The sequence below is a fragment of the Cuculus canorus genome, chromosome 1 (assembly GCF_017976375.1).
Source record: "Cuculus canorus isolate bCucCan1 chromosome 1, bCucCan1.pri, whole genome shotgun sequence".
Classification (NCBI taxonomy): Eukaryota; Metazoa; Chordata; class Aves; order Cuculiformes; family Cuculidae; genus Cuculus; species Cuculus canorus.
The window spans coordinates 119,936,361-119,958,717 of NC_071401.1; the positions used below are offsets into that span (position 1 = coordinate 119,936,361).

Sequence of the window (22,357 nt, forward strand, 5' to 3'; positions counted from 1 at the left end):
TTAGTGGCAGTGTACGCAAAACAAAAAAGAAAACAAAGAAAAATTACTTTTAACAATCTCACTTTTTGTTTTTTTTTTACACAAATACTGTTGTAAATATATTAAAAAAATCAGCATTCTATCTGGTAAACGTCACTTTTGCCCCTCTATAAAATTTTGAATTAAAAAAGTCCCAAGAACTCTTTTTTTTTTAATTATTATTCCCCTCCCCACCCACCCTCTATTCCTCTTTCTTCCACAAGAATAAATCCTGATGCAACTTTTTTTTTTTTTGCAAAGATTGTGGGAACTAACCCTTCTCTTGTACCTAGATCCATAGGTTGCAACCTCTGATATCTTTGATTTTCCTCTGTGTTTCTCTTTGCCTTCTGTGAAAGTCCCTCTTGATTGTGCTGAGGCCCTGGGCTCAGCAAAGACACTGAATAAATTACAAAAAAGCCACCGTTGCTCGTTGTCTGAATCTTCTTGGTTTCTGCTGTAAGGTGGTGGTATGGGAAAAGCAGCGGGGAGGGTGCGCCAGAGAGCATGGGAAGGAGCAGAATCCAGGTGAGGAACCTCTGATTCTTTTTCGCTCACCCTGCAGGGACTCCACACTATCCAAGCCACACTGCCTTGCACTCCCCTCAGCCCTTTCGTGTGTTTGTGAATGTGTGTGTGTGTGTGTGAGAGAGAAAGCAGACACGTGGTGGAAACCAGCAGGGCCTTGTTTCCTCTGGTTACTGCTCAACCAGAAGCAAAATATTCCACAGTTCTATCTGGATACTGCGAAGTCCAAAAGCTGTCAGCATTGTGAATAATGTCCACTGAAACACTGCGAGCGGTGTACTTATAACGACAGTAGGCCTTGTAGACTTGTAATATGTTTTGTTTTGTTTCTGTTTTTTTGTAGTGCTCTTCACAAGTGAGAAAAAAAGAAATTGCTCTTTTTTTATTTTTTTTCTGTCTGTTTTTTGATTTTTTTTGTGTGTTTTTTTTTTTGTTTGTTTGTTTTTTGTAGTAAAGAAGTGTTGTATTTAGAGGCCAGTAGCTAGAGATCCAACCAGTAGATCTCATGAAGCACTACCTGGCCTTAAGGCCACCATCCAAGGGAGACTGGGAAAATTATTATTCACCCAGCCTCCGGAAATGTAATGTACCAGCAGGCAAAAAACAGTTCTTCATGTAGTACAAAAACAACAAAACTAAACGAACCCAAAAAAAGGAGGAAAATAAAGGTAAAAATGAAACAAAAATCATTTCTTAAATTCTAGTGCCATAGCTTTTTTTGTTGTTTCTATTTTTTTGTTCATAACAAAGAGAGAGAGAGATTCTACTTATCCGTCTGACACATGCATCCTCATGTGGTCGTTGAAATGCTCAATTTGGTCAAACTTAGCTGGACAGACAGAGCAGACATACGTGGTCCCCTCCGTGCAGGCCACCACCCCGGCAGGAACAGCCCTCGTGCCAGTGCCAGTAGCTCCAGGTGTGCCGTTGGTAGCACTGTGCAGAGCCACATGCCTCTCCAGCAGGGTCTTGTGGGAGAACTTCTTCTTGCAGATGTAGCACTCATAGGACTTCTCCCCACGGTGGAGGCGCATGTGCACATTAAGGGAGCTCTTCTGGGTGAAGCGCTTGTTACAGATACTGCACTGGTACGCCCTTACACCAGTGTGTGTCACCATGTGTTTGATTAGGTAATCCTTTAAGGAGAAGGAGCGCCAACAGATGCTGCATTGGTGGGGTTTCTCACCTGCCCATTGTCAGAGAGAGAAGGAGAAGGAGGAGAAGGAGAAGGAGAAAGAGGAAGAGGAAGAGAAAGAGGAAGAGAAAAGAGAAAGAGAAAGAGAAAGAGAAAGAGAAAGAGAAAGAGAAAGAGAAAGAGAAAGAGAAAGAGAAAGAGAAAGAGAAAGAGAAAAAAAGAGACAAAAAAAGATAACAAAATTAAAACAGCTCGGTATGACTTAATGCAATAAACCAATGGTAAGTCTTATGGGTGTCTCTGGAGCAGTGCTCTAGCTAAGAAAGAGTAACTCTGTTCATAAGTGTGTTTTGACATACAACATTTTTTTGCAGTCAGAGGTTTCATAATGGTTTAAAAAGGGGGTTGTAGGTATTCCTGATCCACATACAGTGAAAAGGAGTTTAAGTTCACAAAGTAGTGTGAAAGTAGTTCTGGAATCCTCAACATAAGAAGGATATGGAGCTGTTGGAACGGGTCCAGAGAAGGGCTACAAAGATGATCGGAGGGCTGGAGCACCTCCCATATGAGGACAGGCTGAGAGGGTTGGGCTTGTTCAGCCCAGAGAAGAGAAGGCTCTGAGGAGACATTATAGCGACCTTCCAGTACCAGAAGGGGACTTACAGGAAAGCTGGAGACAGACTATTCATAAAGGCTTGTGGTGATAGGATGAGAGGGAATGGGTATAAACTGGAGAGGACCAGATTTAGACTAGACATTAGGAAGAATTTCTTCACGATCAAGGTGGTGAGGCACTAGCACAGGTTGCCCAGGGAAGCTGTGGCTGCCCCATCCCTGGAGGTGTTCAAGGCCAGGTTGGATGGGGCCTTGGGCAGCCTGATTTAGTGGGAGGTGTCCCTGCCCATGGCATGAGGGTTGGAACTGGATGATCTTTAAGGTCCCTTCCAACTCTAACTATTCTATGATTCTATGATTCTGTGATTCTATGATTCTATGATTCATTCTATGATTCTATGATTCCATGACTCTATGCAATTCAATTATCATTTAATTGAATAAATGTAATATAGAAAAAGACACATTTTTGATAAAAATTACTTGTATTATAGAGATGTTCATTGGTGGTGAGATCTCATAGATGAAGCATGAATAAAAGTAATTGGAAAGGGAACCTTGGTACATAGAATTGCCTAGGCCAGCCAGTATCACACACAGGGCAACGTAACAGATGCATTTCCAGTGTAATAGACATGAAATACTAATTATTTGACTGCCAATTAAACAAAACACTCTATCATGTAATCATAAATAAAATACTTATGTCATCTACCACATTGCCTTGTGCACCCAGGGCTGCTGTTAAAACTGGTGCTGGCAACTCATATAAATGAACTCCGATTATTTCCAGAGAAACCAGTGACTACAGTGATGAACTGAAAAAAATATTTAGCTGAGCATATACAACTGGTTTGTCCAGAATACTCCTAATTCCTCCCTGTGCTAGAAGTTCTTCTGGGAGACAATGCCATGCCTTCTTGTTTCATGGTATCAGGCAACATTTTAATCGTATGTTGCTATATTGGTAATACAGGCAATATCCAACACTCTCAATGCCTCATCAAAAGCTGCTTTTTAATTTGTCTTGTGGTATGTTTCAGGTGTGGTAATTCGTCATTCCCAAAGCTGTCAGGGAGAAAGATGGTACCATAGCTCTGTGAAAATCAAAATGATCCACTGTTTCACTGACCGAAAAATTATTTTCCTTCGGTCATTTTGCAATTTCCCCTCTAGAAGTGATCCTTTTTTTTTTTTTTTTTTTCTTTTTTTTTTCCCCATAGACATCCTGTTTTCTCCTTTTTACAATCCATCTGGCACTGTTTTAAATCCGGAAGAGTCAGTCTTCAGGGACCAACACATGCCTGCGGTAGTATAAAATTTACTCTTTGTATAGTGAGATTACAATACACTACTTATATGCAATTTTAAGAGGAGATAATTAATATGGATTAGATGGGAAGGACCTACTTTTTTATCTCCCTTGAGTCTCTGTTTCTTTTTATTTCTGTTTGCACATATGACGGTGACATCTGTAAATGAAATTCACATGGTCTACATATTCTTCCTTGCACCAATGATAATTTTGTCCCTACTTGGTGAAAGACACTTGGTCAGAACACTTTAAGTCCTCCCTTTCCTGCTGGATTTGCTTAACATAGTAGTGTGTTGAGTGTAGACAGACCAATATGCTTGACATGTTTTATATGGAAAATGATACTGTGTCAGTTTTAATAATGTCTGATTAACTTAGAAGAGACTTATTATATTTACACTGCTCATTTTTGCCTTAGGCAATATATGTCCCAGAGTTTGTAATGAGTCACTTTCCTCTGCTCTAGACCCTGTTAAGACTATGCTATAAAAAATCCTAATTTTTACCTGTACACATTTCAAATATGCAGTGGGTTCTCGCTTTCTAATCTTAGCTTCAAAACCTTCTTGGGATTTCTTCTCTACTGAGAGTCTCAAAAGTTTTTAGATTTTCTTTTTTTTTGTATGCAAATGTATGTATGTGCCTGTGTTCTGAAGGGGATATTTTTTGAATAACACAATGCTACCTACATAGTATTCATCCACAATGGAAAGACAGAGAACATAGACACAAAGGGTAATCTTGGGATTCAGGATACTCGATCCTTACAATCACACATTTTGTACCAGTCCTGAGAAGCTGACCTCTTTGTATATTTACTGCATGTCCGCCTCAGATTTTTAGAGGAATTTTTCATTTAAGTGATAATTATATATAAATAGAAATTACAAGTTTATATATGTACGTGGAAGTGAAATGTATTGGATACAATGGGGAGGCATGACTCACATTCCTTGGGCATTTTCTCCAGGTTCTACTCCACGTACCACAAACCCAGCGTTTATTTTAAGATCTGACGTTAACAAAATCACTGCTCGGAGAGAGAAATGTTTACCCTTTATCTAAATTAGAATTTCTCTCCAACATCATAACAACCCAAGGGCTAAAGCAAGCAAAATCTAGTCCTAAAGCCAGGAGAGTTTCTCTTTCTCCATGTAAGATGGAGAGTAAGATGGAGCACTCTGAAGGAGAGCAAGCTGCCTATGGGCAGAACAAGACCCCTTGAAATCCAAAGAGGAACAGGTAATTAAGAACCAAGCAAGAAAGATTATAGAACTGGAAGTCTCATCGTGAGTAGAGGACATTGGGTGGCAATGAGGGCCATCACCCCAGTTTCTTGTTTGTCATAGAATCATTTAGGTTGGAAAAGACTCTTAAGATCATCAGAGCCAGGGAGAGCTGGGAACACTGTAAGAAAGGTCAAGACTTCAGTGGATTAGGGCTCTTGCTCTGAAGCATCACAACGTGACAAAGCTAGAAAAGGCAGTTTGGGCTCAGTAGTAAAAATGGTTACTTATATAAATAATCTCAAAAGACTATATGCTAAAGTAATTGCATTTCTAAACAGAAAGGGTGCCAATGTTGTATTTTGCATGTGTTATTTTAAATTTTTCTCATTGAGTCCTATGTTTCTGTATTTATAGCTAGTGAAATACCTGATTTACCAAGAGATGGGAGATTATTCAGAGAATTCAGAGAAGCACAGAAGAACTCTCAGGGAAAACTCCAAATTTACTTTCTTAGAGGAATATGTGACATTTGCTGCAACTCCACTAGGAATGAACTTGTCCTACTCATGTCAATCATCATCACTTCAGTTTAAAGCCCCATAGCTGTAAAACTTACAGGGGGAAGCCCTTTCTTAGTAGATACAGTTTTTCTTCAATGACTTATTACAGTTTCCTTTCAATGACTTACTACAGTTTCCTCATCCCACTTCCGCTTAATGTTGCCTGATCAGCTTGCAGAGGACAACAAATGCTTACCATTTCCTTGGATGGGTGCAGGACACATCTTAGTCCAAGAGAAATGAGCTTGTTTCTGCACTATGCACAGTTAGGCACCTATAAAGTGCCTATACATTTCTGCAAGGGCTCAAATTTGAAGCATGTCAAGCAGTATGCTTGAAAAGTGTTCAGTGATTTCAGCTCTCTGGATAACCTTTCCCACCTGTCTGTGCTGGGAGCTGGCAGGCTGGGAAACAGATTCTAAGTCTCTGTTTGTCAACAACTTTCTCTGGCTTCATGTGTGAGCCAAAGGGATATACTCTTACCTGTGTGTACAAACATGTGCTTGACGTAGTTCTGTTTGGCGGTGAAAGTCTTGTTACAGAGAGTGCACTCATAAGGCTTTTTTTCGCCTTGCCCACCTGCTGTGCTGTGGCCCGCAGATGGGGCCAAGGGCTGTGGGGCTGGCAGCTGGGCAGTAAATGTTGACAGGCCAGGCTGGGACACTGTCACAAACTGTGTCTGTTGGCCAGCTAAAGGCTGGGGCAGGCTGAAGAGAAAAGGCTTAGGGCCACTGCCAGCAGTCTGTGTGGTGAAAAGGGCAGGCAGGTAGGTGTTGCCAGCTGTGCCAATGACCTGAGTGTTGCTGGTCAGAGTCAGCGGCATCCTCAGATTGCTGGTGAGGGTTTCTGTCTGGCGTAAGTAGATCTGTGTGGTTGGCAATGGTTGGGCAACAGTTGTGTTGACAGAAGGCTGCAAAGCTCCCTTTTCGATGCTGTTATTGACTGTGAGCACTTTGCTGTCCATTTCAACGTCATTATTTCTCTCTGGCGAGGAAGAATTGGCATCTACATGCTGCTGCTGCTGCTGCGGCTGAGTGCCATCAGCAGGGACGTCATTTTGATCTGCTTGAGAAGGTTCTTGCTGCCCATCCCGGCCCAGACCAGCCATAAATTGCTGCTCCATGGAATCGGGCTCAGTGCCAATGGAGGAACTGACTCCCGAGTCAAAACTCTCCCCTTTGGGCTCGCTCTCAGTGCCTTCTGCTTGGTCAGTGTCCTCAGTGCATTCCTCAGACTCATTGCGCTCAAGGATCTGCACCCTCTGTTGGCCGTAGTAGTCATAGTCGTCCTCCATCTCCTGCTTAATATGGATGTTTCCCATCAGGGTTTGAATTCGGACAGGGCGTGGTTGCTTGCGGCAGTGTGTTGTCTCTGGAGTGGTGGAAAGGTACCGCTCCATCTGCTGCGATCGTTCATGGATTCGGGTTATCCAGCTGGGGTCTTCCATGTGATGGTCCCTCGGGAGCCCCAGGGCTGTTTCATGGTGGCTGACCACAGCTCCACTGTAAAAGGAGCGCTCCCCACTGCCATTCTGCATGGAACAGGCATAGAGGGCTGAATAGATCCTGTCCACACTGTGCTGCGAATGGCTCTGCAGGTAGCCAGACTCTGTGTCGGTGCTCTGCCCCGAGGTGCCTGATTCAGGTGTTCCCCTAGGTGTCTCCTGGCCAGAATCCTGAATCACCGGATAGATCTCTCCCACATTTTGTGAGACAATTCTTGTGCACTCATCAATCACAGTCTTAATCTGTAGGATGCTGGCAGCTGTGAGGATTTGGAGGGCCTCCGACTGTGAGACTCGCAGCACCCCGCTGTACATGAAGTCAATGAGCTTTTGCACAGACTGGACTGACACCACTGAGGGAATCTCAATGTCACTGTAGCCCAGCAGCAGCTTGTCCTGAAAGAAGGGGCTGCCAGCCGCCAACACACAACGGTGGGCGCGTAGCATGCTCCCGTGGATGCGGACCGTCACGTCACAGAAGTGGCCACGGTTGCGCTGCTCGTTGAGGGTCTCGAGCACAGAATTGCTGAAGTTGTGAAGGTTGATGCTATGAATGCGCTCTGTCATCCCCTTGCAACTGATGTTACCTATAGCAAAGCAGGTGACAAGAAGGGAAAAGAAAAAGAGCAGATTGAGTCTTGTTCCCTGCAGCCCCACAGTCAGGGCGTTGGTGAAGGTGACTGCCCACTGGGTAAGTAAAACAGATTATACTGTAAAAATTACATACAATGGCACCAATAAAAAGATGGCATCTCTGTTAGGCTAGAGGTAAACTTTCCTACTCATTTGCAGAAGCTGAGGTCCTGAATTTTTGGAGAAAAGCTGACAAAGACAGGTGTAGTTGGGCCTAAATTCCAACCACATTCCTGGGACTTGGACTTCCTATCAGTTCATCTGGCTTCAAAAAGCCTAGAGCCAGCCAATTGTAAACACTGAACACATGGATTAAAGCTGGATTTTAGGCTATTCAAATGTGGACTCATGCCAGAAAAGATCAGATTCTTACTGTAATGATGCTTTACACCAAGCTATTAATGCAGAGTCTATACGAAAATGTGATTTCTATCTATTCTATCTGGCATTTTAAGTTTTACAGAACAGTTACTTTATCAAAAAAAAAACCTGGCAGTCACTTTATAAAATCCAAATCTAGTTCAAGATTTAGGCTGTAAATGTTTCTAAAATCCCACGCACAGTTTTGTCTGGGGTTGTGTTTAGAACATTTGCTACCCAATAATGACAAACAGCCCTCCGCAAGAACCCAGAGCAAAAAGTTAACATGAGCTGTCCCATTCATTTTTAGCATATCCCAACTTCTGACTGACACTGGACTGACATCGTATACAACCAAATGTTCTCCTGCTGCTATTTACTTGACAGAAAATGGAAAATTACAGACATTTACTCTAAGGAAGACGTTGTCTTAGTTTGGCTGAATAGAGAACAGTTTAGAAAAGCACCCAACCAATTTGGTCACAGGGCGAACACATCCTTCAAAATTAAGTTTTAAAAGTGACTAAAAAGTAACTTCTTAATCTCTCGATCCACTTTTCCCTATTTCCATCTTGCTTGCTTTGTTTTTAATGCTTTTTTTTTGTTTTCTTTCCTGTTCTTTACTCATTTTTTCATCTACTTAGATTTTGATAGGCAGAAACTATAGTTTCAGCTTTTAACTACGAAGAACAAACTGCCCTTTGAGTGGCAAACAAATAAAACAATAATTTCTTTCTCTTAGCATTTGTAGTACATGCATCACCTTGGTTCCCAGAAAACTACTCAGAGAAAAGTAATGCAAAATCCCCACTAGTACTGCAGACAATTTGTCTTGAATATTTCTAACAAAGCTGCAACCCTTCTTGCCACAATTACTTGGTAATGTGTGAGAATCCAAAAGTGAAATTTGGTAGAGAAGCACGAGTAAATTAAACTAGCTTATCGTCACTGTCTCTTTTAAAAGAAATAGAGAGAGCAAATAAATGCCATCGAAAGTACTTTCATATACACATCTTTCAGCCCGACAATGTCCCTCCGTTTCAGTCTAAATGGTTTCAGTCTAATTCAGGGAAACCTGAATTTCCTCTTTTCATGGGACTGGTCATAGGACTGGAAGAACATCTTGGAAACTAGGAAACTTCCTTCAAGGGCACTGCAACTACCATGACTTAAAATAATGTACAGAAGAGATGGATTCCCTCCTCCTTCCTGATAAAGTCATTCTATAGAGGCCTCTAGGGTATTCCCAGATGCTTCCCTTCCCAGCATGTCAGATAACATGAGGATTCAAAATGTATTTACATAAAAAGTTGGAATGCTTGCTCTTTAAGGAAGAGAACTTGTTAAAAGGTTTGTACTGGTGTGGAAACAGAAGGGTGGAAAATGAATGATAAATAGGTGACACCTCATTTCAAGGCCTGCTGTAGACCACAGCAAGTGATTGCATTGCTATCCATTTACATGCATCTCCCTTTGAGTGGTTGCCTATGAGCATGCCACAAGTCTTTCCATCAATATGTACCAATTACTACTTGGTTTGACTCTAGGGCTTCCTTTCCACACAAACATGTCTTTAAAGACGTGCTTCTGGAAAAGAGAATGACCTCTAGTTCATGTTATGCTTTGTCAAACAAGGTATTTGATAGCAAGAAGAAATATGCAGCAGTCTAACTCAGTAAGCCAAAAATCCTGCCTTCCACATGCACAAGGTGGAATATTCCACACATACCAGAGATGCTACAGACAGGCCTCTTGACTTGAGTAGATGCAAAGAAATCTTCTTTGCCTCTATGCACTTTGACAGATAAAATGAATTTTGTGACTGAAACTCTGAAAAATGCATCCTCAGGATAACTGCCTTCCAGAAAGGTACGATATGCACCATGAGACTGGATGACTCCTTCGGAAAGTGAATTAGGCCACTTATCCACAAATCAAGAACAGAAAAGAGGAAGGGCAAGGTTCATCTGTAAATTTCAGCAGCTGTTCTCAGGTCCTGGCTGTGGGAAACAGAGAGCTGTGTGGCCATACAATGTATTTGGTCTTTAGCTAATTTGATGAAAACTGCCAAATGGGGTTAATCAAGGTTAAAGAAAACAGCTTTCTATGCATTTGTGAGAGTGACATGAATAGTTCTCTGACAGGAACTGTTAGATGCACCTTGAGGCATAGGCAGTTGTCTGAAAGTCAGTTGACTCATTTCACAAAAGGCATGGACCACATTTGATTGCTATCGGTATAACAGTTTTCCCTTCAAAAATCATCTCCTAATTTATTTCTTTCTTCAAGTGAAAATGGAACTTCAACTGAGAAACAACGGATCTTTACTCCTTAAGGATAAAACAAGACGTGCAGGTGGGAGACACACACTACAAAAGGTAACGAAATCTAATACAGATTTTGAGGATGTTTCTTCTAGGCCATATTCCTTGACATTCAACACTGAAACCCACACCTATCCAAAGTACAGACACTACTACACAAACCACAACAGTGTAAAAGAGCAGCTTTAACAAATTCCAGAGACTTGCCCATAGCAAAACAAGCAGTCCCATGCAGTTCTTCGCCCCCCTCTGCAGGAAGCTGCACCTCCAGATCCAAGTTTTGTGGTTGTCCTTTACTGTATGCTGTTTGAAGCTGAAAGTCCAAAGGTGATACTACCTATAAAAAGTGGACTTGACAATGCAGGTTTGATTTTAAAACAAATGCTACGTTCTGACGAAGACTGCCAGAGCCTTGGACAAACCAGAGAGTGTGTCAGCTCTTCACAAGACCCAGCTATACACACATACACTCACCTACTCGTCACTGCACAGAATGCCTGGCTCAGGAAAAAGATTGCTGTCTCAGCCCCTTCTCAGGCCTGCCACTCTTTTAAACTCAAGACAGCGGGAACCTTTCTGTGAAATTCAAGCGGTCTTTGTTAAGTGCCCCCCCCTGCCCTGTTTTTGTCCAGTAAACATGATGTAGAGATCCCAATGGACGTATTCTGAGAAACTCCTGTAAAATGGTTTTGTTCCTTTTCTGTGAAAAGTTCTGATTGGAGGGGTATTCACAAACTATATAGGAAAGAATGGATGTGAAAATGCAAAGGCCATTCTCACCCAGATGGGGTATGAATAGGCGTTTGCCAGTTAAAATAAAAAAGAAAAAAAAAAAGAAAAAAAAAGAAAAAGAAAAAAACTCCAGACAACTGCACAGATTATGCACATTTGCAATCCTCTTGGGATGCAATTTGAAGCTGGCATGGTATAAAGGTGAAACATATTACTGTGCAACTTTGAAAAAAGCTCCGTTTGCCCATATGCAAATGTACCGATTAAACTGTCAGGCTATTCACATAAACATGCATGGAATTCATCCTTAACTGCTAAGAAGGAGCATAACATGGATGGGAAAGGAAAAAACTTTTGTTGTGCAATACATGACTGAATGCTTAGATTAGGTTTTCCCTGAATCTCATCCACCCCTCCTGCTGACTTTTATGCTATGGGCATTCAAAGAAAGTAGATTTTACCATGACAATAACAATGACAACTTCTCCAAGTACAGTATCAAAGGGGAAGGCAATGGCAGAAGGAAACAGCAGGCAGTGGACTCCTGGAAGATGTTATAGATAATGTGGAAGTGCAGCAGTAAGATAAACCAAGCATGGCTTGAAGGCAGTGTTCCATTTGCCAAAGGTACCATACATAGACCTACATAAAGCTAGAAAGGTATGTCTCACAAAAGTGATTTTTTTTTTTTTGTTTGTCAAAAACATAAAACCTGATCCCTGCAAACACATGATGCAGTACAACTACATGGTTATATGTAATACTAAAGACTGCAGGTCACACACAAATGGCTATGTTGTAGACTTTAAAATGTGTTTAGTAAGGCTTTATTTGTTCAGCCACTAGATGTCCCTTTCTGCAAAGTCAATGCTTACAGCTTTAATATTCATAACTGAAAGGTATCACAGAATTTGATTTTCACTAGTGTCCTTTAAAATCACAGTTATCTCAGAGCTCAATGCACAGTAATGACTAGCATTTCTAGAAATACAGTGATGATGAAACCACGATGGCTACTGTAACTCGGCAGTAGCTCAGCGCATATCCTTCACCTGAAGCAAAACTGCGTAGGATGCTGGAATCCAAGCTCTCTTTGGAAACTTACTGTATGGTCTTTCACAGGAATAATCAGCAGAGTGAACCCTAAGGGATCTGTCTTGCTTTCATACTTATGGGGCAAAGAGAACGATCGTCTTATATCCTTGAGAATTGTCAGGCTTGCTGAGACAGGCACAGATTGAGGGTTTTTTTTCCCCAATCTTCTGCAGCAGCATTTAGAAAATTGTTTGGCAACCCATATCACTGATACTTAGACAAAATTAAACTAGCTTGATATTGTTGCCTGATTTGTTTTCCTGACAAGCTTCTCAGGCCTCACATTGAGAAGAATGCACACTTTGAGAGACAGCAGAAAAGTTGGAGTCGTATGTCACGTAGAATATAGTGTCATTATATTCTTAGCATCAAACTGACAAGTGCCTCCCCCTAGGTGGAAGAACAACCTGGGTTAAGACAAAGATGTGGATGTTAGGACTGTTAGACTTTCTTCTGGAGCTATCTTTCTGTCTGTAATTCTGCCACTAGTTCTGGCAGTGCCACAAGCTTAAGTCACCTGCTGTTGCTGGAGACAAGCATTGTCATCTGCTCCTTACTCTCCTTCTCCACCATGTGTAGTTTTGAAATCTCTAATCCTTGGTCTCCACACCAAGTGCTGGATGACCACAGCCTCCTGGCTGTATCAAAAAGATGCATTAGGGTCTTCAGACAGTCCTCCTTATACTCCTTTTCCTTGTGGTGGGAACAATTTACCTACACTATCTCTGCAGAAAGTTGTCTAACATATTTGCAGAAAACAACAATGTAGAGGATTTCCACTCCCTCCCCAGACAGACTGCCTACTATCGTTACAGCAAGAAAGTTTTCCTAGGATTTAACTCTGAAACCAATTACTCAACCTTTCCTTCAGCAGACACGGAGAACTATGGGCCACTTCCCTCTTCATAACACTCTCTCACATATCGGAAGGTGTCTCGAATTTCCTTAAGAAAGGCACATCTAGGTGAAGAATTGTTAATTTGGAATGAAAAATCTCCACCCTTGCATCAACATAACACTACAGTGGAAATACAGCATTTCCATCACAACATATGAAAGCTACTATAGCCCCACAGTTTTCACAGGTAGTTTTCTCATTTCAATACATTAGTGTCTCCTATTTCAAACCTAGTACCATAACCATGGGTGTTTTCTTCAGATCCAATGACCTGATTTATCCTTAGTGACGAACTTTTATTTTCTGTTGTTCTCAAGTTAGTTATTCTAAAATAAAACTGGATTAACAGAATAAAAATTCATATGTAATGCTTTCACACACAAAATTAGTCTGGCATCAGGTTGCAAATCTCTGGGACCAAATTTAGTGAAGCAACATTTTTTCCACTCAAGGAAGTGACTTGAATTCAAATCCTTAAAACCTGGTAGTGGCTGACTTCTCAGAATATCTCAGTCATGCTAGAGAGGCCAATTTAGCCAGTCCTGCTCAGGCTGATTCTCCTGAATATTTGGCCTTATTCTGAGCAAAGGCCTGCAAGAGGAAATGCTTGTTTGGAATTTTAGGAATACAGAAGAACATTTGTATCCTCAGCAGGAGATCTGACCAGGAAGAGCCCTTGCTTTCTGTTGCTTTAAAGGTTTGCTGGAGTTTTCACCCAATCATCTGCTTGAACATCTTGAAAATCAGTATCTCTTTCTATAATATCTATTCAAAACAAACACCAGATGACACTACACGAATTGCCCTAACCCTACCAGATTGTTGTTAGAATCAAAATATGTAGCAGTCTACATTTAACAGGAAGTACTGTATTTTTACCAGCACAACATCTATTAATGTGTCAGTAATACACTCTATGGAAGGAAGAATCATTGCATTCTGAAAGCTGTCAAATTTCTCTAAATTTCATAGTCTAATAACTATGTTTACTTGAAAGACAGAAATGTATACACATACAAGCACAACCCACAACCTTATTCTCCAAGGAGCAAACATATAAAGTAGATGGCGAATAAGAAACAGTTTGCTTAAACTTTGTTCAGGAGGCAGGCTTTTTCTGCACCAGAAAATGTTCAGCAAATTTCCTATGGACGATTTATTCATTTAACTGCCCTGTCCTTTTTAGCATCTACCTAATGATGAGATATCCATTTTACATAAAGCTGAAAACTAAACCATAGGTGTTTGGTACATAAAACTGCTTCTATATCCAGTGGCCAGAAGCCACCGATGTCAAGCATAAAAGCCTCTATTTCAGCCTACGTGCTTGGGGAGCAGGCACTGAATCACCTCCCTATGCTTCATCTGAAAAACTGCAGAAGTCTGTCAACACTAATCCCATTTGCTCTACACTGTGCCTGTCTGCTTCACATGTAGAACAGGGATGGTATCACTCACTCAATTCTGCAGAAGGACTGCCTGCCTTAATTAATATTAACAAGCTTTTCTACATTTCTTGGATAAAGAGAAAGACCAAGAATTAACTCCATAGGTCTCTTCAGATCTTGTACGCCAAGTTTACAAAAATAAAGCTTTCCTCTCACACTGCTCTATTACATTGATTCCTTTATACTTCTTCATGGTGAGCATCCTACTTACAACTCTAAGACACCAGGTAGATTCTAGCTTCAGTTCAGGAGAGTGTTCTTCAAAGTGTTACTGCACATGCAGCTATTTTTAAGTTGAAGAAATATTCCATTTTTAGCTAGGGTATTTACTCTTCCCACTTTCACACCAGTTTGTATTCTTGCTATTTTGGGAACTCAAAAGATACTGTAAAGAGGGTATACTCAAAAGCCATTTTTATTCCCGGGCACATATTTGGGGTCCAGTCCAATAAACCTCCAGGGTAAACACTGGCACACATATACACACACACTCTGTTTCTCTCAGTTCCTCTCCCAGGCCTCGTCTGCAGACCCTCTGCTGCTCCAGCCATGCCATTGTTTTCTCCTAGCATAGACACTGACTACACTGATGAGGGGTGCTTCCCCTGTAGGTATTTACAACACCTCCAAGAATCATGTACTACGTTAGCAAACCATCAAAGCTTTCACCACAGCTGCTGACCACATCATTAGAGGGATGTTAATTCCTGTGCCCCAGCCAGCTGTAACCTATTTACATTAGCAAATGATAGGATCACCAAACTGCATTTTAATGCTGTTTTTCAAAACGGAGAGAACTAACTCTACAACCGCCCTCTAGTCATTGGAAACACAGAAAACAGCGTGGCCACATGATGGCACCATTTCCCTAGGAAGAGGAACGAGGCTGTGCTCATCCTTTCTTCAGTAGGGAACACATTCATGTTCTACATGAAAACTGTTTCAACCGCACTCGCTTGTTCCCTGAGAGCTCACGCACGATACTGCCAAGCCCCAGCATGGCCCAGCTGTTTTAATTGGCTAAAAGTTTAGGGCAGTTTGGCTCTTTAAAAATCTAGGTACATCTATTGCTAGTTTTCCCTCTCTTTGCCAAGTGCCATTACTCAGAGGGCACTGCTGCACTAGTGGAACTGCAACAAGACATCCACTCAAACAGGGAAGAGGTCAGACGAGCCAGCAGTGCCTGTGAAGCTACAGTGTGAATGCTCTCCACTAAAACAACGAATAGGGGGATGCTTCGTGGAGAAAAGGGAATAAACTTTTTGGAAAATGTATGCAAACAACGTGATGTATTTTGCTATTCTATGGTCCTGATTAAAAGCTTACTGGAGTCATGAAGAATAGTTTCACCTGCTTTAAATGCTTTTGTTTAAATCCTAACAGTGTATTTCAGACTGAATTCCAGTAAGGGAAGTGAATAGGGATTGCTTAAGTCATCTTGTTTTGGTGAACTGTATAAACTTATATCCTTTCCCAGAAGTATTGTTTGGGAGAAGGGGCTGGAGTTGGGAAGTGGAAGTGAGTCTGGAGGAGGAATGAATTAGGAGGATAATAGCTGCAAATATATTAAAACATGTCTCCAAAAGAGACAATTGCTATTCCATGAACTCTTTCCCATTTGCCCTGTATTGTTAGGTTTTTCCCCCCAGGCAGAAAGACAAGGAGGAAAAGCTTATCAGTTTGAGTGTGGTTAAATACAGTAAGCCTGAAAGCCTGTGGGCTTTGGTTAAAAGGAAAGTACAGATTAAAACCTCTTAAGATAATTACCTGTTTAGAAGGTTTCTATTCAAACTAGAATCCTCTACAGGGAGTGTTTGTAGCAGTCTGTTAGGAAAAGGGTACAGTCAGAGACTTCTGTGGGAGACCTGCTGCATGTGGAAGAGCACTGCTTATACCTTCCATGTCTTCAGGGAAAGGCTTTTCAACATCGGAGATTCTGTTCTGGTCACAGAACTACTAGTTGATGGGGGAAACAAAGAATGGATGAGAAACTGCAAATGCCAGTCCTCAAGGCTGGGAAAAGGATTTTTTTATCTCTTCCAGTGGCTGTGTCTCAGCCCTGAGCAGAAATAATCTATCACATGAAAGTGCTAGATTTTATTTGGTTATTTTTTCCATTTATCTTTTTTTTATCTATTAGTGAAAGGGTAATTGTTAACTAGTACAACTGGGTGCTTTGGTGAATATTTCAATTCAGAAATATTGTGAGACAGATATTCATACTGTTTTGGACTGCGGTTTCTTTATTTTGAAGTTATGGGATGAGTGTTCAGGCCTGCTTCTAATTCAGATTTAAATATCAGTGGGAAACAGCACATGCTTATGTCAAAGATGCTGAAGGCTACAGGGAAAATCTCTGTCCTCAGTGAGACTTCTGCAATCCCTCAGAGCAGACTTACTTCCAAAACCACCTACTTAGTTTTGATAGGAAGAGAAATGTATGGCAGAAGATTTTAAACTAATAAATGAAAGCAATAAACAAGAATGCAGCATTCATGGCTGGCTCGATATCATTAGATGGATCTGTATATCAAATGTACATGTCAGTTTCAATGCTTCCCCCTCTCCCCTCACACCCCCATAGGGAAAAGACCTAGAAATTACATGTCTACACAAGCACAGACACCAGCAGGTGATACTAACAGAGTGCATGAGAGTTATTTCTCAGGTCTGCCTTCAGGCACATTCTACCCTCTACTCAGCCAAAAACATCAGAGATAGCATCTGGGAGTTTTACTTTCTAATATAGGGAATATGTCCTATTTTGAAATGCTACATAGGATCAAAGCACAAGGTATTTTTGTTAAAACTGACACAGTAGCACACACAGGCATGAAGCAGTGGGGAGAAGTCTCTTGCTCTGTTCTTACTTCTTCCATCATACCCCTTTTCACATAAAAATTGCTACTTTGTGGGTTTTTCTCTAACCGTGTTAACATCAATAAATTACATGTTATCTCTCCTATCATCTCATTCTAAAGAGCCTTTCAAGATTTTTAATAGATGCACAATATCACTACACTTACATTTTCACTGGTTAAGAACTCAAAAATAGCTGTTGTGAGATTACTCTTAATTTATACTACTTGTCTCTTGCGGGCTTTCAAGAAGCAGCATTTCACCACATGTCACAGATAGATACAGAGTACATATTGTGCAGCTCAGACAGGCAGAGATCCTTTCAGTGTTTAACACAACAAAGCTGGGATGAGTAGGGGTTCTAAGGTTTGTTTATCTTTTTTTTTTTTTCCCTAGGTGTAGTTAATTCCTTAAGGAGCTATTTGTGCTGACAGATTAACTAGAGATCTTGAATCCTCTTCATATTCCAGTTCCTGAGTGGTAGATAACACGAGATCTAGTGTTACGTATTTTAGCTCTGTAAATGACTCCATGGACACTGAAAATGGACAGAGAAAGATGGCGCAATGACATTCCCTCTAGAAATAATAAAAATTGGCATCCTTAGGAACCCAAATGCATACTGCCAGCCAGAATACATGGCTGTGGTCCACCACGCACCAGATTGTGAGGCAAACACCCTGATGCAAATGAAGGAGTTTAGTAGCACTCTGATGGCTTACAACTGACTTTTACCTATGGAGCAGATCAAACACCACATTTCTTGTAGAAATACAGTGATTGACCCCCACAACATCCCCTAGCACACTTCATAAAGATTAGTAGGTGGTATTAAACAGTATCTTGGTTTTCTGTTCTGAGTTCTCTCCCAGTACCAGGTTAAGGCTTCACTTCTAAAATGTTTTCAATGAAAAAGCTCCCTTTGTTCAGCCGAGAACAATACAGGAATTGTTTTGGTCTTCTCATGTTTGAATACTGCTCTGGCCTTACCTTGTTCTAAAGTTATTGAGTGAAAGCTAGTCACAAAGATTACTTGGCTACTGTACTATAAAACAAGAGAAAAGAGGAGCAAGTGACTACAGAAGCTTAGATGAAAAGAGCAAAAATCTCCAGTGCTAGATGAATCACAGTGGTGAAAAGGAACAGGTGACCCAAGTCTATTTTTACACCTGCAACTTTGTTGCATAGCTGCAACAAAGCAGGCTACTTATGCACCAGCCAACGTTTCTCAAAGCATGGAAGGTGTCTCCCTATAGCACACAAGGGGCTAACCAAGAGAGGTGGAAACATTGAGTTACACAGCGTTTTAGCAACACACAGTAGGACAAAAGGAGATGTAGTTGTAGCTGCTTTAGCTTCCTTCAATTAAGAGCCACCTGTCAAACACTGGAAAATCTTTGATGTTTGACTCTTCCACATAAAGTGTCTCTCTGCAGACCATATTAGGGAAATGGTACATTTGGTTCAGTCTTCTCACCCAGTTAGGACAGTGAAGATGACAGCAGTAGCATGCACAGTTAAGACATGAAATTGCAATGATTGGCATGATTATGTTTGACATCCTTCCAGCAGATCATAAAAAGTGGCAGCTTTGGTATGTGCAACTTCTGGAGTAACAACTATTAAAAGGAAAAGAAGAAGAAGTTGGTCAGAAAGAGAATGAAAAGGAAATATAAGGACTTAAATTCCCTAAGATCAGCAGGAAGGTGGCCTTAATAATACTTTGCTAGAGGCCATATGCATATCCAAGGACAATAACAAAAAAATAAGGAACTAGAAAACACTACAATGGTAAACAACAAGGTATAAGAGTTCATTAAAGCCGAAAATGTAACCTTCCAAACAAGGAAATCATGCCCAAGTGACACTAATAGAACTGAACATAAACTGTAGCAGGCTAGATGTAAAACAAATATTAGTTAGGGTGAAGCGGAAATCTAAAGAAAAAAATACCAAAGGTATAAAGACAAATACTGTAATAAAACATCTAAACACATCAGACACAGAAAGCTTACAGGGTAATAATTGGTACCTAAGAAGTGCTGTAGATTATGTGGAATGATAGATTAAGTAGGCAAGTAGCAGACTCAGTGGGTTAGCCAGACTACTCACCTATAAAAGCAGTAAAGGTAACAAAAGAGGTTGCAGAAATTCGGGAGTGGAATTGACATTATTGCTTTAATTTTCAGAATCAAAGATGATGGAAGAAGGTAAGCTAGCTCAGGGGGGAGAAGAGGAAAGCACTGTTCTGGAGACTGTTAATAAAAAAAAACCAAACAACAAACAACCAAAACCAAAACACATAAAAAACGAACTAAACAAAAGTATCCCAAACAACAAAAGAGTGCTAGAACACCTTAATACATTGAAAAGGGATGGGTAGTTCTGTAGTGTTCATCAGTCATTCATTTAATGAGTTGAAACACTCATCCAATATATAAAGGAAGGATTTACTATAATACTCACAATTTAAAGAATGGTAATAAAAGTCTATGATGGGCAGACAGTGAGGACAGGACAGGTAAACTCAGAATCAGACTGCAGATATCTTACTGGACAGTTGCAGCATGCCTCAGTGGCTGCAGCATGACTTAGAAATATCACAGTTAGTCACCTCAAAATATTTAGAATGGAGCTGCAACAGTGTAAAGAGCAGTAAGACTTTTTATCCTTTTCCCTGATACTCAGAAAGAATAGATACACTGGGGACATATCTTCAAGTTCTCCCCTGAAATCATAAACGCTAGAAACTTGCATGTCTGTTTTAAACCAAAGCTGAAATTATGTATGTTATCACTGAGAGTTCTCTAAATGGAGAGCAGTAAGAAAAGCAGTGAATACCAGGAAGAATTGACAACCTATCATCAAGCCAGTATTACAGGGTCATCGAATAAGACAATCAACATTTAGTATAATTAGATAAATTTTCAAAAGCATCTATGTGTTATAAATGTGATTTATGCATCAGTGAAACTTAGGTTCCAAAGTCACACAGTTGCTTCTGAAAACATACTCACCAACTTCATAACTGAAGCACCATATGCTATTAGTCATTTCTCATGAGAAGAAAAGCCCGAGAGACCAACCTGACAAAACTCACTTAGTGTACTGATTAGGGGTATAGAGACTGGTACCTATTGGTGGTATAACATTTAACACCACCAGTTTTTCAGCATATTGGGACACAACAGACACAAGGTGAGCTCAGCTTACAGTTTCACATACCTGTATTTGTACTTACTTCTGTCTCTACACAATTCAAGCAATATATATTTGCTTCTAAGAAAACACAAGTCATTCCTGGTGGATATTTCTATGATAATCTTACAAACAGAAATATAGATCTAGAAGACATAGAAACCACTTATGACTGTTAAAAAGAGAAAAATTTACTAAACAAAATTTCAAACATCCTTCAAGATGAAAGTATAATTAAGTGTCATGACATCAGTACTTGAGGACTTTGGGTGTCCTTGCTTTCAGTTTAGGTTGCTACAGAAAAGGCCTGTGTCATCATTATATCATCTGAAATAGACATCTAAACATACATAATTTCTTAGGTCACCAAACGCAACCTAAAAATATTCAGCATTAGCTAATACATATCATATATAGATTGGCAAAAATACAGATGAAATGACTATTGACATACTGCCTGCCTCTGAAAAGAAGGAAGCTGTTAGAATCAGCCCCTCCCCCCTACCTTCTGGAGATAATTTCAAAGCTCCAAAGCAGTGCTTAAGGAATTACAGCTACAAATTTCCAGGGCAGAGGGAAGACCATAAGGGCATGTAACTGTTCTCTTCCTGTCACAGAACCTCAAAGAGAAACACAAGAAACCTAAAACATAAAGACAACCACCTTCAGATCCATCTAGCCTCTATATTAGCCCCAGGCAAATCAAACTTGTTGATTCATGGAAAGGGAATGGTAGTTTCCTCTAGGTGCTCAAATAAATGAAACCCCAGATTTTCCACATCCACTCTCAACGCTCTGTGGAGTTCACGAACCTTGAAGTTCCCTCTCTGCCTTCCCCCATCATGCTGGAAGGCTATCAAGCTACAAAAATCGGAACTTAGAAAGAGAAAAAGAAAATACATAGCCTCAAAGTTCCCATCCTGTGAAAGCTAAAAAATGCTGGAATTGGACCACATCACTTGAGCACTGACAAAGGGTTCAAATGTGGCCCGTCACCGACAGCATTTATAAAGTGCATTCTATTTAATGCATAAAAACTCCTCAGTCCCTAGCTAAAACATAATTTTAGAATGTCCTCCCCTTCTCAACATTTTGTCAATGATCATTTAATGGATGTTTTCAAAAATTATGCATGCCTCACTTTCCTTCTCAAATACCATCCCCTACAAGAATCTCAGGTCTCTTCAAGAATTCTGTGTTCTCTAGAATCATAAAAATTGTTTCAGCAGGTTTTCCAACAACTGTCCAACCTGCTTCTTAATCCCATAGAAACTCTTTGCAAAGATGTTGCTTTTCCCATGTCTGGAACAAATTCCTTCACAGATGGACCATCCAATGTCTAAGAATAACTCTTAACTATCAATAGAGACAAAGAGATTCAGTTGCACTGTTCCCGTGGGATTCCTTTGAGTTTGAACACATCTGCTAAGATGCATACATCAGAGCCTGAATGAAGTTTTTGTCTGATTATATCTTTGAAAACTCAAAAGTTTCTGCCAAAATGATCTTATCTCTTGGCACTTGCAAAACGTATATAGTTCTAGATGCTTTCTGAAGGGGTCCTGAAGAGTGGCCTATACAGATCAAATCAGTTTAAATACAGCCAAGTCTTGATGACTTCCTTCCCTCTCAGCAAAATCTTTAGAAGCTTCACCTAAGGGAGTTCAGCCTTCAACTAGGACCCCACCAACTTCATGTATTCTCTATCCATAAGCAAGAAATTATGTGGAAATATTGCAAATAGCACCAATCTCATGTGCTTTCCTTTGCTTCTTAGTAACCTTTTCGGAACCTGTACCTCATCCTTGTAGCTTTTTGCACAAACACCTTTCTTCTGGGTAAGCAGATACATCTGTTTGTGACAGCTGAGTAGCTAGAGGTATAACACATTTGGAGCTCTATCAGC

At 40.6% G+C, this 22,357-nt stretch overlaps 1 protein-coding gene across 24 annotated transcripts in view; it reads right to left on the reverse strand.

The window, feature by feature from the left end:
• Positions 1 to 266: 266 nt before the first annotated feature.
• ZBTB20 (zinc finger and BTB domain containing 20) overlaps positions 267 to 22,357 on the reverse strand; it is a 492,045-nt gene continuing 469,954 nt past the window's right edge. For all 24 annotated transcript variants that reach the window (XM_054088544.1, XM_054088531.1, XM_054088570.1 and 21 more), the window contains 2 exons: positions 5,884 to 7,491; positions 267 to 1,732 (listed from right to left, as the gene is read on the reverse strand). In XM_054088544.1, the coding sequence (XP_053944519.1) occupies positions 1,314 to 1,732; positions 5,884 to 7,471 (2,007 nt within the window). In that variant the 5' untranslated portion in view covers positions 7,472 to 7,491 and the 3' untranslated portion in view covers positions 267 to 1,313. The remainder of the gene's footprint in view (positions 1,733 to 5,883; positions 7,492 to 22,357) is intronic.